Below are 14,292 nucleotides of genomic sequence, written 5' to 3'. Positions count from 1 at the left end.
TGTGTGTGTGAGGTGAGTTTATTTGAATCTGACGACTGCAAATCGATGTGCTTCCTGTTTTTTTAAAGTTTTTTTTTATTACAAAACAAATAGAACTACAATCATATATTCCACTTTGTATTTTACTAAAGCCCCTCTCGCTCATCCATCTACTTTGTAAAAAAAAAAGTCATATACAAAAGTTTCTACCTTACAAAGATTACATAATACTTTATTACAATGACTCAATGTGAAAAAATAAATCAAATCCTGTTGACTGATCTCCATAGCTTTCTTAATACAGTAACCAGGGAATCGGACTACATTTCATTTAATCCAATACTCATTTTTTTACTGTATTTCTGTAATGTTGGATGAGTGAACATGGGCGAACCATGATGTAGCTGACACTGAAAACCATGATGAGGCACATGTTTTGGGACAAGCATTTGAAGGACACTCACGAGAAAGCCTTAATCTGCAATTCTGATGACACTAAACACAAGTCCTCAATCATTTTTGGTTGTTATAAATACACATATATTTGAATATGTTTCACATATTGTACATTTATAAAGAAATATATTAATATCAAGTACTTGTGCTTACATACTAACTCAAAAGTAATAACTTATTGTCTGTAAACTATAGATACAATAAAACAAATGTAACACAATATATGAAAAGAATAGTGAAAAAAATATCTCAGTATTGAGGTTTTCTTGTTTGAGTACATTTACACACTGGCCTAGTGAGCCGTGGATTTGGACTGGAGGGATGACAGCAGAGTAGAGGTACTCATCATCACCTCATATCACTTTAATCCCGCATGATGATGTGTCATGAAACACAAAATGACCTAGTGATAATTTCATGGATTACTTGTGAATTTCAGTCTGATCCTCACACAAAACTATCCCATGGCTTTAGAAGTTGACTCAAATGACTATGAAAGCTGCAGTTAAAAGCTCAGGTTCCCATAGAAATCTGAGACTCACACTTGGGACAGCACATGTGCATTGGCAGGACCAACCTGAAACATACCTGTTTTTTAACGATATTTGAGCACAAGAAACACCCTTTATTTCATGACTTCACACTAACATATAATCAGATATAGTATAAAATACGCGTATTTGGCGTGCTGTTCAAGGAGAGGCTCCGAAATCGGAATTTGGCCCGAACCTAGAGTACTCCCCCTGTAAGCCTGGCTGGGATAGGAATAATCGAGAGTGAGGAGTCGGGTTGGAGGAGGGATGCTGGAAAAGCTGTCATGGAACAGAGGTAAGTCTGCTCTATATATAAGCCTCCTCTTGCACTGATTGGGTAATTCCCGAACTTTGTTAATAAAACATCATATGACAGTTCATGTCAGATTTTACTGCTGATTTAAAATGTTAATTAATTGTGTTTGGTCTTTGATTTTTTTGTTATTTCACCATTGAAGTAGATAGGTCGGTCTTGCATGATCAAAATAGCTGCCTAGAGGTGTTGCAAATGTGGATGACAAACTGACTTTCCTTACAAGGGATTCTGATTTAGTCCACAAGTTGTATTGATCACTTTTATAGTGCTTTCTTGGAGCTTAACATTTTTTTTGAAGAAATGTGCTAAATGTAAAGTGACCCCAAAAACTATTTGGACGCTTAAGCCACAATTAAAAATGTATAAATGAAAAAAGCACAAGCACGCTTTTGTTAGGTCTTCAAATATGAACTAATAAACAACATATTGCTCAAAATGAACACTTTATGGTGGTCAAACTTTGTTCAACTATCCCGGTGGTTATTCAGCGAGGATACCTGTGTGAACTTGATGGGAACTGGCTTCCTACTTCCATGAAAAATGACCTCAAGACCAGTTGGTTAAAAAAACTGAAAATGCCACTTGCTTTGATATTACGTATCTAATGCAATTAAATTAAGTCACTCTGTAAAATAGTCTTCTGAAAGTGTACAAAAAAATGTTGGGGCCACTGTTTCCTTTTGTGTTCCACGAACAAAAATAAATCATATGGGTTTTGAGCAACATGTGAACCAGAACAGATACAGTCCCTTTCATTAATATGATCTTTCAACTCTGTGTCAGTCCTTCGTTCAACTATCTTTACCTTCTGCCTTCTCGCGCTCTTGCCCTCTCGAACTTCCTCTCAGTGCTGTACGTTCCTCTAGTGAGCAGAACGCAAACGCAGGAGGAGTCAATACGGATCCACCTCCAGCCTATCCTCATGTTGTCGCCTGAGGTGAGCGCACGTACGTATGACTGTTTGGTTTCGCACCTGCTCATCCAGTGTTTCTTATCCACCCCAAAGCAGCCCGCCCCCTCCACCCCCTGCCCTTCACTGTTCCCTTGCTGAAGTGGCTTACGGCACTTCGTTTCGAAGAAGTACTGCTTCAGCGGCCCAGTCTGGGTCTGGATCTCTTGCAGAATAGTGACGGTTTTGCTCCGGAGGTCCACCGCTGTCTTCTTGTCGGTCACCCAACCGCTTTCGGCCTCACATACGGAGCGCTCGCGACCTTGCGTGTTGCCGACCTGACGTTTGCGGCGGACGCTTGGAACGTGGTCGTCAGAATCAGACAGACCCAATAGTAAGTTCCTGTATGCCTCTTTGTCGCCTCCATTACTGGGTGTGGTAACATCCATTGTGTGGCTTTCCTCGTCCTCAACATCTTCAGCCAGCAAACCCAACTCCAGCATTAGGAGCAGAGGTGGGTGTTTGGGTGGGGAAAGAGCCGGGGAGAAGAGCACCCGGGGATGAGCGTCCAGCAAAAGCAGCTGATCTTCTTCTCGCAGGCCTAGGTTGTCGATCCTAAAGCCCGGTTCCGTTCCAAACACTTCATTTAGCTGTGCCAACTCTTTTCCAATGGTGCTCCCGTCCGGTTGAGCTTCATCCAGATGTTCCTGCACTGGAGAGCTCTCCAGAGTGACCTTAGGACCTTCAACAGGCCCGTCTTTCAGTTTACTTCTTGCGTTCCTGTCATCTTTAAGAAAAGTTTCTGCCTCAATATTGTTTTCTTCATGTTTAAGCTGATAGTCCTTGAGAATGTTGTTGTTTGGGGAACTGGCTTTTTCGGCCAGACTTTTTTCTGTTTTGTATTCCCTATGATCGTGCGACCGGGAGAAATCTGCTCCGGTAGTCCTGCCTTCACCTGTGTAGTCCTGTTTTGTGTTATTGAAAACAATGTTTTCTGTTAAAAGATTCTCTTGGTTTGCTCTACCCTTGGGTATGTGGTCCTCCTCATGTGTAAACGTGCTCTGCTTGTCGACTGTGTGGTAGTTGTTGTGAGAAGTAGCATCATGGGAGTGGCTGTCCATTGATGAGTTGGTTGGCATGCTGATCTCAGCTGTCGGGATGCTGCTGGTGTTGCTGTCGTTTCTGCCAGGCTCTATCGTCGCGGCTACAAGCCTGGGGAGAGGATTTTGAGGGAAAGGCAGGGCCGAGGCGATCACCATGGCAACCAGGGGAAGCCAGTGCATCACTCCCAAGACGTGTCAACTATAAATTGATAAAAAGAGAGGAAGAATTAGAAAGCGCATAAAGAGGAAAAACAGTGGAGTTTAACATGACATAGATATGTGAACAGATAGATGACTGTAACTGTATGACGGATTATCGAAAATAAACAACAAAATGTAGAGTGGAGACTTAGTTCTATCCATGGGTTGTTGATTGGAAGGAGGCAGATCTTAATGCGAGCTTGCAGTTGATTGTAAGAATGGGGCGGGGTTACGCAGATTAAATTATTGGAGAAGTCCAGCATATGTCACCAGAGAGAAGACTGTTATTTTGATTAAAAAAGGGAAACATGTGCACAGATGAATCATTCACAATAAGATCTAACATGCATTTAGACACTGAAGACTGGAGTAAAGATGCTGAAAATTCAGCTTTGCCATCATAAATAAATTATATTTTAATTATAATGCACCACAACGTAGAATAGAAAAATAATAATAATAATAATAAAAAAAACAATATATATATATATATATATATATATATACACACACATTGAAAAACCTCATAAACACTCAGGCAGGCAAGACAGGCGAGAAGTGGTTTCCATAGGACAGCATCTCTGTCCCAAGTTGAGACACTCTCACATTGTACCCCTTCTTTTAATGCACCTTAGACACTACACATAACATACAAAAAAAAAAATAGTATAGGAGAAAATAGGGACTGAAGAGATGTGGGGGGAGGGTTATCTTATATTATCTTATTATATTATCTTCTATTATTATCTTACTATCTAAAAATTAATTTATCTATAGAGAGTGCTGACAATGGTAATTGTTACATAGGAGAAAAGATAGAAATAAAAATAAAAATTGACTAATACAATGTTGGCAGTATGATGGTAGTGAGGAGTGGTGGTGGTGATGGTAATGAAGATGGTAATAAATAATAAATGGTTACTTTGCTTATGCATACACACACACACACACACACTCACCTATACATTTACACACTTTTATTCCACTTCTGGAATTATGGAATTACTAGATTGTTCGTTACTGCACTATTTTGGTCTGTATGTCTGTCTGTTAAATAAAAAAATAAATAAAATAATAATAATAAAAAAAAAAATTACAAAAAAAATTACAAAAAAAAAAATACAAAAAAAAAAAAAAAAAATTATATGTATATATATATATATATATATATATATATATAATAAATTATATTTGAAAGTATATTAAAATAGAAAACCATTATTTTAAATTGTAACAATATTTAACAATATTACTATGATTTTTCTGTATTTTTGATCAAATAAATGCAGGCTTAATGAGCATAAGAAACTTCTTTCAAAAACATAAAAAATAGTAATGTTTCCAAACTTTTTTTTTTTTTTTTTGCAAGGCATAAACGGTCTTTCAAAAGAACGGCTCAATGCCAGCTCATAAAAAATAAAAAAGGTAAAATAAGCCTAAAACTGTAAAACTATAGCTTTACTGCTTTGGCAACAGCCAATGGAAAAAGATGCAAAATTGCCTTATTTTTGGTGTAGAGAGAGAATGAAGCCGCAAACATGCTTCACCATCGCCTGCTCCGGTTGGTCGGGCACAGACATGAAGTCACCAGCTAGTCAACGTCTGGCAAAGCTCAGTTTGAAATCAAGCCACTAACAGCGTTTGTCTGGTGCTGGTCTAGTTTCACATGAGACCACAAACAACTCCGGTATGCGTGGAAAAAGTTGTAAATTTCACAGCTTATGAGTATGACTGAGGGAAACAAAAAGATGCCACTTTACTGCATGAGGCAAAGAATAAATTCCACTTGAAGATTAACAGAAGATAACATTATTTCAGGCTTCATAGAAATGCTTTGATTTGATCGTCATTTATTATCCTTTTTTTGCACATTTTTGTTTGACGTGCTTTACCTTCATCTTTTTTCCATATGTTTAACCTGATTGTCCCATGTTCGCACTTCGGTAACATGACTCTCAGCAACAGCGGGAATACACCTCGGAGATTTGGGTTATTTATTGACAGGAGCGCCAAAGTTCAGCAGTCTTCTACCTAAGACAAGCTCCGGGGTGGTTAATGGCCCTGTGGTAGTGATTTATGTGCTTATTTAGTGGGGGTCTGAGTAAAACCTCACTAATGAATGATAAACTCCTTCCTTTTACTTTCAGCACTCATTAAAGGGATAGTTCGCCCAAAAATGATATTTAAGCCATGATTTACTCACCCTCAAGCCATTCGAGATGCATATGTCAATCTTTTTTCAGACGAACACATTTTCAGTTATTTTAGAAAATGTCTTAGATCTTTCAGTGGTTATAATGTGAAGCAATGGGGTCCACCTCGTTGAAGTCCGAAAATGTGCATGCATCCTTCACAAAAGTAATCCATCCGGCTCCAGGGGGATAAACGAAGGCCTTCTGAGGGTAATCCGTGCAGTTTTGTCGTAAAAATATACATATTTAAAACTTTATAAACGAAAATAACTGGCTTCCGGTGGCGGTCGGCGCGCGTTCATGGAGATGGATGCTGGCGTATGACGTAGGACGTAGCGTAGGAAGCGTTGTGACGTAGAACGAACGTTGAGTTTTGTTTCTACGTCACGACGCTTCCATCTCCATGAACGCGCGCCGACCGCCACCGGAAGCCAGTTATTTTCGTTTATAAAGTTTTAAATATGTATATTTTTACGACAAAACCGCACGGATTACCCTCAGAAGGCCTTCGTTTATCCCCCTGGAGCCGGATGGATTACTTTTGTGAAGGATGCATGCACATTTTGCGACTTGAATCAGCTGGACCCCATTGCTTCACATTATAACCACTGAAAGATCTAAGACATTTTCTAAAATAACTGAAAATGTGTTCGTCTGAAAAAAGATTGACATATGCATCTCGAACGGCTTGAGGGTGAGTAAATCATGGCTTAAATATCATTTTTGGGCGAACTATCCCTTTAAGCAAACCACCAATCAACCACCAGGTGGAAGCAAAACCACCACATCCAAAATGATCAAATGTGTCTCATCATTGGCACTTTTTTGTCTCATTGTACAATCAAAATATATACTCTACTCTGTTCAAATGTTTGAGGTCGGTAAGACTTTTTCATTTTAACAGTCTTTTATGCTCTCAAAGGCTACATTTAAGTGATCAAAAATAACAGTAATATTGTGAAATATTATTACAATTTAAAATAACTATTTTCTATTGTAATATATATATATTTTGTATTCTATTGTAGTTTATTCCTGTGTTGGAAAAGCTGAATTTTCCAGTCTTCAGTGCCACATGATCCTTCAGAAATCATTCTAATGTGATTTGGTGTTTAAATGCTGCTTAATATTTTTGTGGAAACAGTGATGCATTGTTTCAGGATTCTTTGATGAAGAGAAAGCATTTTACAACATTTATTTGAAATAGAAATCTTTTGTAACATTATAAATGTCTTTACTGTCACTTTTCATTAATTTAAGGCATCCTTGCTGTGTAAAAGTATTAATTTCCTTTAAAAAGTATTACTGACCCCAAACTTTTTAACAGTACTGTATATGGAAACAAATGTGTACCAGATTTATACAAAAATGTGTGCAAACTACATAGTAAGCTCAGCTGTGATGCTCTTAACAGCAGCAAAAACTCAAACATATCTTCTAAAGATTGATTTAGAAGCAAGTATTCAACAAGAAAAAAGTGACCGCACAGAGAGTGTGTCGTTTTGTTGATGATACAGTGAGGCATGCAGCCAAACTGTCCAATGTTAAGGCCAGATGTAAATCACTCACCAAACCTGTTGATGTGTGCTGAGAAATGAGGGAGGGAGAGGCATATAGAGAGAAAGAGAGTTCAAGAAAAGAAGAATGCTCAGAATGTCAGTGATGAGGCTTCAATCGAGAAAATTCCTCCTGGGTTTCCCCAGGCGGGACACACTAGAATGAAGGGAAGGGTAAGACCAGCAACACAGAGTCAAGTGACTATTCGTATGAGGAGACATAACCATTAGGCTCATAGGAAGAAGGTGGGTGGACAGGAAGGTAGTGTGTAAAGAGCAAAATCACCACTTGTGACACTCATAATAACAGCACCCCACCTCACACACTGTTTTTTTATAACACTCAAGCCAAACAAACACACTCGCACAAAACGCACAACTGAGCCTGAGGACACATGCAGGGAAAGAATGCCACCAAGTCCATACATATGCATGCTGGGACATGGAGCATTACTGTATAAGTGCTGACTTCCTGTTTACGTTAAACATAAGAACAGTTCTGCTATGTACAAATGAGGCTCTGCCGTCTTTTAAATGCAAATTTACTTGCCTAACGCAGAGCGATTTATAGTTTTGTTCTTTCACAACCGCAAATGATGACAGAAACATTTTATGCACCTGACAGGACTTCATACTTTGTCATACTTTGCATTTTTTTCAATTATGAGACAGTGTCAATAAAATCCCAGCATGTTGTTTACAGCTGAACTGAAGTCACATATACGAGTGCATAGAAGAATGAATCAATATTTAGACTGTGTTCAGATAATATGAACATAAAACGAGAGAGTCCAATACAGAAAAAAACAACTAATTTCAAGTTCTTAGAAATGTACTCTTTGTATCCATGTTGGTTTCACGTGGCCTTTATCAAGAAAAGATTTAAATTGAACAAATCTAAAAATATCATGGTGTCCTCAAGTAATAAAATAAAGTTTGTGATTATATACACACATTAATCTACAATAAAATATATTAGAAAATAATTAATAATAATGATTTAATGATCATTATTTTAAATAAATGTTTTCCCCCCACAAAAATCATGAATTATTAATTCATAAATATCATGTTTTTTAGAAATCATGCCACATGACATTTTTCAGCATGTACTAACCTTGCCTTGTCATAAAATGGTCAAATGATCTTATATTTTAAAAGACGTGTTATCCTTGACACACAGTCATGTGGGTTTTTCTCTAAAAACTAATAATGAATGGACTTTATGTATTGAAAGAGATGGATTGAAAACTATTTTGGCGAAAGTCCAAATGAATTTGAACTCGTAAATTAAAAACATGCTCAACATAGAAGACGCACATTCAAGTCAATGTGATTGCATTTTTACTGCAAAAGATCTAGACAAAAAAAAAAAGAAGTGTTTTGTCATCGGTCCAAATATGACTTATCACAGAATTTACGAGTGAAAATAAAAGAATTTTTATGGTTAAAGTGCGCACCTAAGCAAAAAGGGTGTAGTGCATGTGTACGTGTGTGACTTGAGAGGAAACTTGCTGGTTAATGCATATGTTTGCTTTGGAACGGGAACACAAGCAGTAGGCAGGCACACACACGTGCAGGAGGCATATCTGTAGACGCTGGGAGACATGCAGAACCACTTCTTCAGCGCGCTCCATTTGCAGCAATGACATGCATCACAAACTCTGCCATCCAGAGTGGCCCTGCACTTTCTCTCCTCATCTTACGAGCAGCTCAAAAACGAGCCTCCCTCACATAGAAAACGTCAAGCTCCTGAACACAATGAACCCGCATGTTTAAACCGATCTTATACACTCTGCCTCCCAAGAACCTGTGCACACACATCCACACATATCTTTGATCTGAACACACTACTCCCACCCCCATGACAAGCATAATCTGCGATCTTCTAGACAAAAGCCACCTTAGACAAACACTTTAGGCTCTCCCACCTTCTATTCTCAGCTTCACGCCACTGAAAACTTTAAGCCCGATTTATAAATAACCTCTTTCTAAGATTTTCAACTGGAAATCAGCCGGAGGGTCCAGTACCACTTCATGGTGTCACAATATCATGCCTGTCAAATCAATTACTGCAAATGTATGGACTTTTTTATTTATCCTCTCCAATCCGAACAAAAGCATGACTCATGATAGACATTCTACAAGCCCCCTGTTCAGACTTGACGTGTCTGACGATTTTGGAATTTTCCCATCGTCCCACTCGCCCTATACACTCGGCCGTAAGCATCCAACGCAGCACACTGTCTAAACTCCCATATGAAGAGATGAAGAATTCAAAAGAAAAGAAAAGATCAAGAACGCAGGTTTAAAACCATGTGAAGGGGGTCAAATCATGACAACATCTAATTTTATATTAAATGTGTATCTTTTAAAAAATGTTTTACTTTTCACATCATAAATGAGTTACTGTATCGTCCCCACATTTTTGTCAAAAATTAGTTATTCACATATTCTTATTCTGTGACCACTTCTTTACATTATATGATGTTGTTTTTTAAGTTGTGTACATTTTGGAACTTTTTATTTAGAAAATAAAAAGGTTCTTTCTACACAGTCGAATGGAATGCAAAAACTTTAAAGCTCAATATCTCAAAACTGCTCAGAACGCAGACAGAACCTTATAATTCCAAGGGGACGGTATACTAAATACTGTACCTTTTACTGTAACCAAAAAATACCATTTATTGAAACTGAGCTGCAATAATGGCTTGCAGCTTCCACATTTTGTTTAATCAGACACATATTTCGTCCTGCCCAATCACAGTCAAATAATTAGGAAGAGGATTAAACATTATTCAGATGTTACTAAATAGTGCATTTGTATAGTTTCCTAATTGCATGTCTGAAATATTTGTGGAACATGTGCGGAAGTCTTAAAGATAGAGTTGAAAAACAGTGGCAGACCAACTGTGGTCATGTAAAACTAGCCTAAATTATGAACTATAAATGACAAACTTTTTGAGGAAATTATAAAACAAAAATGATTTCACCCATTTAATAAGTAAAATAAAAGAGAGAGAGAGGAGAAAAGCCATCTTTCCTAAAAGGATGCTGCACAAATTTCCTCAAAGAAAAAAAAAAAATCTTGGCAGATAGGGGCTATTATTCCTAGACAAACATTACTGACCCTCCTCTTTCTTATGAAATCATTTCTCTTTAAATAATTTATTTAAAAAAAAAAAACATCTGCATACCGTACAGATGTTTCTGATCACAGGCACTGTGCTGCTGTTTAGAAATAAGTAGCTTAAACACATCTACCACACACTGCGAGACACATTCCACTACTCTCACACTCTGATGATCTCCATCCGCTTTTTCGTCTTTCTGTCAGAGAAAGAATTTTAATCTGCTTCAGTTCATATCCCTACTGAATACATTTAGGTTTATTCTAACTTTTTCTGTCTCAATAGCCTTTACCCCTCACACAAGATGTGTTACAGGGTGAGAAAATAGTAAACACTCATCATGTTGTAAACAAAGGTTGTGAGCTTCTGTTTTTGTTTTTGTTTTTAAAGGCTAGCTGGGCAGGTGACTGGCAGGCTGTGCATGCATACGTTAATTATTATTTTTATGGCTGCATGGACCCACCCAAAACACCTTTACTGTAAACACACTGATACTGACAAACTACAAGCCTACTACAGTTCTAACCAGCCAGCTGCAGATTTACTTTTGCTTTCATTGTGGTCTGGAAAACGAATATTTCTCCTTGTGAATTGCTACACCTAAATAAGGGGTAGCCTATAAATCCTTACATTTGTTTTGGTTTTTTTTTCACATTTGCTCCATTGGATTATACCAAAAACATCATATGATTAAACGATAAGGGTTATTTAATCTATCATTCATATGGGTTAGCCTATTTAATATATCACAGGAAAGAAACAACCATAGTACATGCAAAAACACAAACAAAAACACACCTGTGTATTTCAAACAGCATGTTGCATTGACTTCACAGACCTCCTCCCCACAGGTGAGCAGGCAGACAGGTAAACAAAGGTGAACATGAATTGCTGACCGCGGAAAGTAAACACTTAAGTAAACACTGGGTTAACCTGAATTGACAGTAGACGCGGGCAGCTTCCGTTTTACCGCACACTGTCTGCAAGCGAGTGACGGGACTGAGCACCATCGATGACTAACCTGTTCCAGTTTTGTCGAGTCGCTAGCTGTTGAAAAATATGAGGTTAAACACATTTGGGCTTTTGCCAAAATAGTTTTCAATCCATCTCTTTCAAGGCCTTGGGAAGCGCTTCTCACGATTGTTTTAATGCCGACTAGCCTAATAGTTCAACTCATTTCCATGAATAGGTTATTTCGAAGAAATCATTTCAAATATCCATTTAAAAAAAGAAAAGAAAAAATATTCAGCATTTTTTTTTTTCAATTACTGTATGTGTATGTAGCCTACGCGATGGTCTCATATTACATGCTCTAGCAAATATGCAGGCAAATTGCATGTTTATTGCAGTTTTTTATTGCTATTTTAGTTAGGCTATTTTTAATACGAATGTTTATTGTGATTGTATGTGTCCCTGTTGCAGTAATGATTCAGCTCATTAAAACAAGTAATTTACTTAAATGTAATTTTAATTTTAACCAATAAAAATACTGAAATTAATTGACATCACCTGAAAGAATGTTTTAATAAAACAACAAACAATTTGTGTAGCTACCAATGTGTTTGGACTTTTTTTCTCAGAAAAGATCGAGAGAGAGAGAGAGAGAGAGAAAAGGATCGAAAGAGACTCGGTTCACTGAGTGACTCGATCTACTCGTACTGAATTTTGTCCGCTTTGTGAACGAATCATTTTGCGAACCGGTGCATCAGATTTATTATAAAGATTCGACTCAAAAGAACGATTCGTTTACATTCACTAATTATGACTCTTGACAACCTGTCATCAACGATTCCGATCAACACCTGCTTCACAGTAAATTAGCTGTTACGAAAATGGACCCAAATAAACTGCATCTGTCATTTCGCCACTTTAGATGTTATCAGAAGCGTGCGAATACTTAGTAATAGTTGACGTAGCACCTACCGTTTAGGTGAGTTTCGAGCCACATGTATCTTCGGCAAACACCACATTGATTCTACAGTCCGTCAATCTCACGCAAAAATCAACGAAATTTCCAGAATACCTCTCGATTCACATAGTTGAAACGGCAGACGTGTCCCATATCATCTCCAGGGTCCACTCTGAGAAGGTCCACGTTGAGTTGTATTTCCACAGTTATCTGTTTAAAACGCGCCTTTTAACCCCAGGTCTGTCTTCACGCGCGAGTTTCTGGAGGACATGCAAGCGGTGAACAACCAGGGCAACAATGCACGTCTGCACTGTGTATGAGCGTGAGCTCTACTTTTCCAGCAGTCAGACACCAAATCGCCGACTTTGAGCTTCAAATGAGAGACGCTGAATCTGAAGAAAAAAGTTAAAATAGAACTTTAAGTGAGTGCAAAACTTCCCGCGGCGAGAAGGTCTGAGTGCGTGCGATAAGGTATCTTCATGAAAGGCGGTGAGGGGACAACAGCCAGTGGGAGTGAAAGAGGGCTGGTTTAGAAGAAGAGGAATGGACAGAGTGAAAGAAGACATTATGGTGGAGGAAAAAAAGGACGAGGACCATCTGCTGGCGGTGGGTGTAGAGAGTTCTCAATCTCATAATGGAAAAACACAAAAAAGTGAGTGGGAAAATTGCTTAAATGCAATGGATAGACTGTCTAGGAACTGGTTAATTGAGTTTAAGTCCAAACTAATCACCACATGCAAGCATTATACACCAGTGATGATTTGTTATTATAATAACTGCAACAAAAAGTAGAGGACAGCAGACTCATTTATTTCATGTCAGTTTATGGGGTGGGGGTCTGAATGTGTTGAATTTTGGGACCAGCTCTTGAAATGGGGGGCAATTTGTTAAAGCAATTTCCTCTGGAGATTTTTTATTTATTTATTTTTTTACAGCGTCTACTGCCAACCAGCCCTTAGTTTTTATAGCAGGAGATGTATATTGCCTTCTCTCATTCTCCATCTCTTGTTTTCCCCTCCTCTCTCCTTCTTTCACCTAGCAGAAATTTCCATCCCACCAAAACCCATTTCCCCAGAAAGTTTAAAAAGATGAAAGGATAAGGAAAAGAAAGGACACAAAAGAGAGACGTGTTCTGTTACAACCCTGCCCCTGTGAGACTGTCCATGAAAGAGTTAGGGGATGAGAGAGATGGGGGAGAGAATAAGAGAAAGAGAGGGGTACAGAAAAGAGGTTTTCAAATGAGGAACGGGGAACCGTTGTGGAACTTCATATTTAACACACACAAACACAGGTGCGTCCGCACACACACACACAAATACAAATAGAAAGTTCAGTAAGATCTAAAATGTGGTCCGGCCCCCTCAGATCTTTGCTTCTGTCCTCTCCTGACGCTGTTCCTCCCTCTTGGCATTTAGTGTCATTCACTCCTAGTCCTTACCTCCTAAACGCTATTCTGTCTCTCTGGTTTTGTCTGAACTTGTTTCGTATGCACTTAGATATTTCAACCCCAGGGTGTATTGGTGAGATTGAAGGAGTGAGAATGAGAGAGAGCCACAAGAACAGAGAATGATTGAGAGAGAGGAGTCACTGAGGTATTGAGCGAGATGACAGGCGAACAAAGGTAGAAAGGAAAAGAAGGGACAACTCAAACGGAGGTACAAAAGTTCTTTCACACACTCGCACTCAAATGGCTAAACACACACGCACAGAAATCTCCAACACCTTGTCGCCGAAGGATAAAAATGTATTTCTGCATCTTAATTAGGCAAAAGGCCTTATTAGTATAGTGTGAACCAGCATTAGGCCTACTTGTTTTTATGAAAGAACTTGATGAAACACCTACCTCATCACACAAGGACCACACCGCACGTCGCTGACACTGAGTCATAAACGAGAGCCTCTGACGAAATTGCACATTTTTCAGATGCCGAACCCAGATAAGAGACTATCCTTCGCACGTAATATAACCTTGAGCTTTGGGAAAGGCGTTCAATAAATAGATGCTGCGTATTATAATCATGCCAATG

General features: G+C 38.4%; 1 protein-coding gene across 2 annotated transcripts; it reads right to left on the bottom strand.

Annotated features, from left to right (window-relative positions):
- Window positions 1-80: 80 nt before the first annotated feature.
- Window positions 81-12,774, bottom strand: ntf4 (neurotrophin 4). 2 transcript variants are annotated; one of them, XM_084124679.1, is made up of 2 exons: window positions 12,280-12,774; window positions 81-3,475 (listed from the first exon to the last, which is right to left on the bottom strand). In XM_084124679.1, the coding sequence occupies exon 2, from the start codon at window positions 3,454-3,456 to the stop codon at window positions 2,086-2,088; it is 1,371 nt and encodes a 456-aa protein (XP_083980805.1). In that variant the 5' UTR covers window positions 3,457-3,475; window positions 12,280-12,774; the 3' UTR covers window positions 81-2,085. The 2 variants fall into 2 exon arrangements, with proteins under 2 accessions (XP_083980805.1, XP_083980804.1); XM_084124678.1 differs by having other exon boundaries at window positions 655-3,475; window positions 12,380-12,720.
- Window positions 12,775-14,292: the final 1,518 nt, after the last annotated feature.

This window comes from Abramis brama (assembly GCF_963993115.1).
Source record: "Abramis brama genome assembly, chromosome: 1".
Lineage (NCBI taxonomy): Eukaryota > Metazoa > Chordata > Actinopteri > Cypriniformes > Leuciscidae > Abramis > Abramis brama.
Note: the sequence above shows the minus strand (reverse complement) of the source record. Positions and strands in the feature narration are given on the sequence as shown.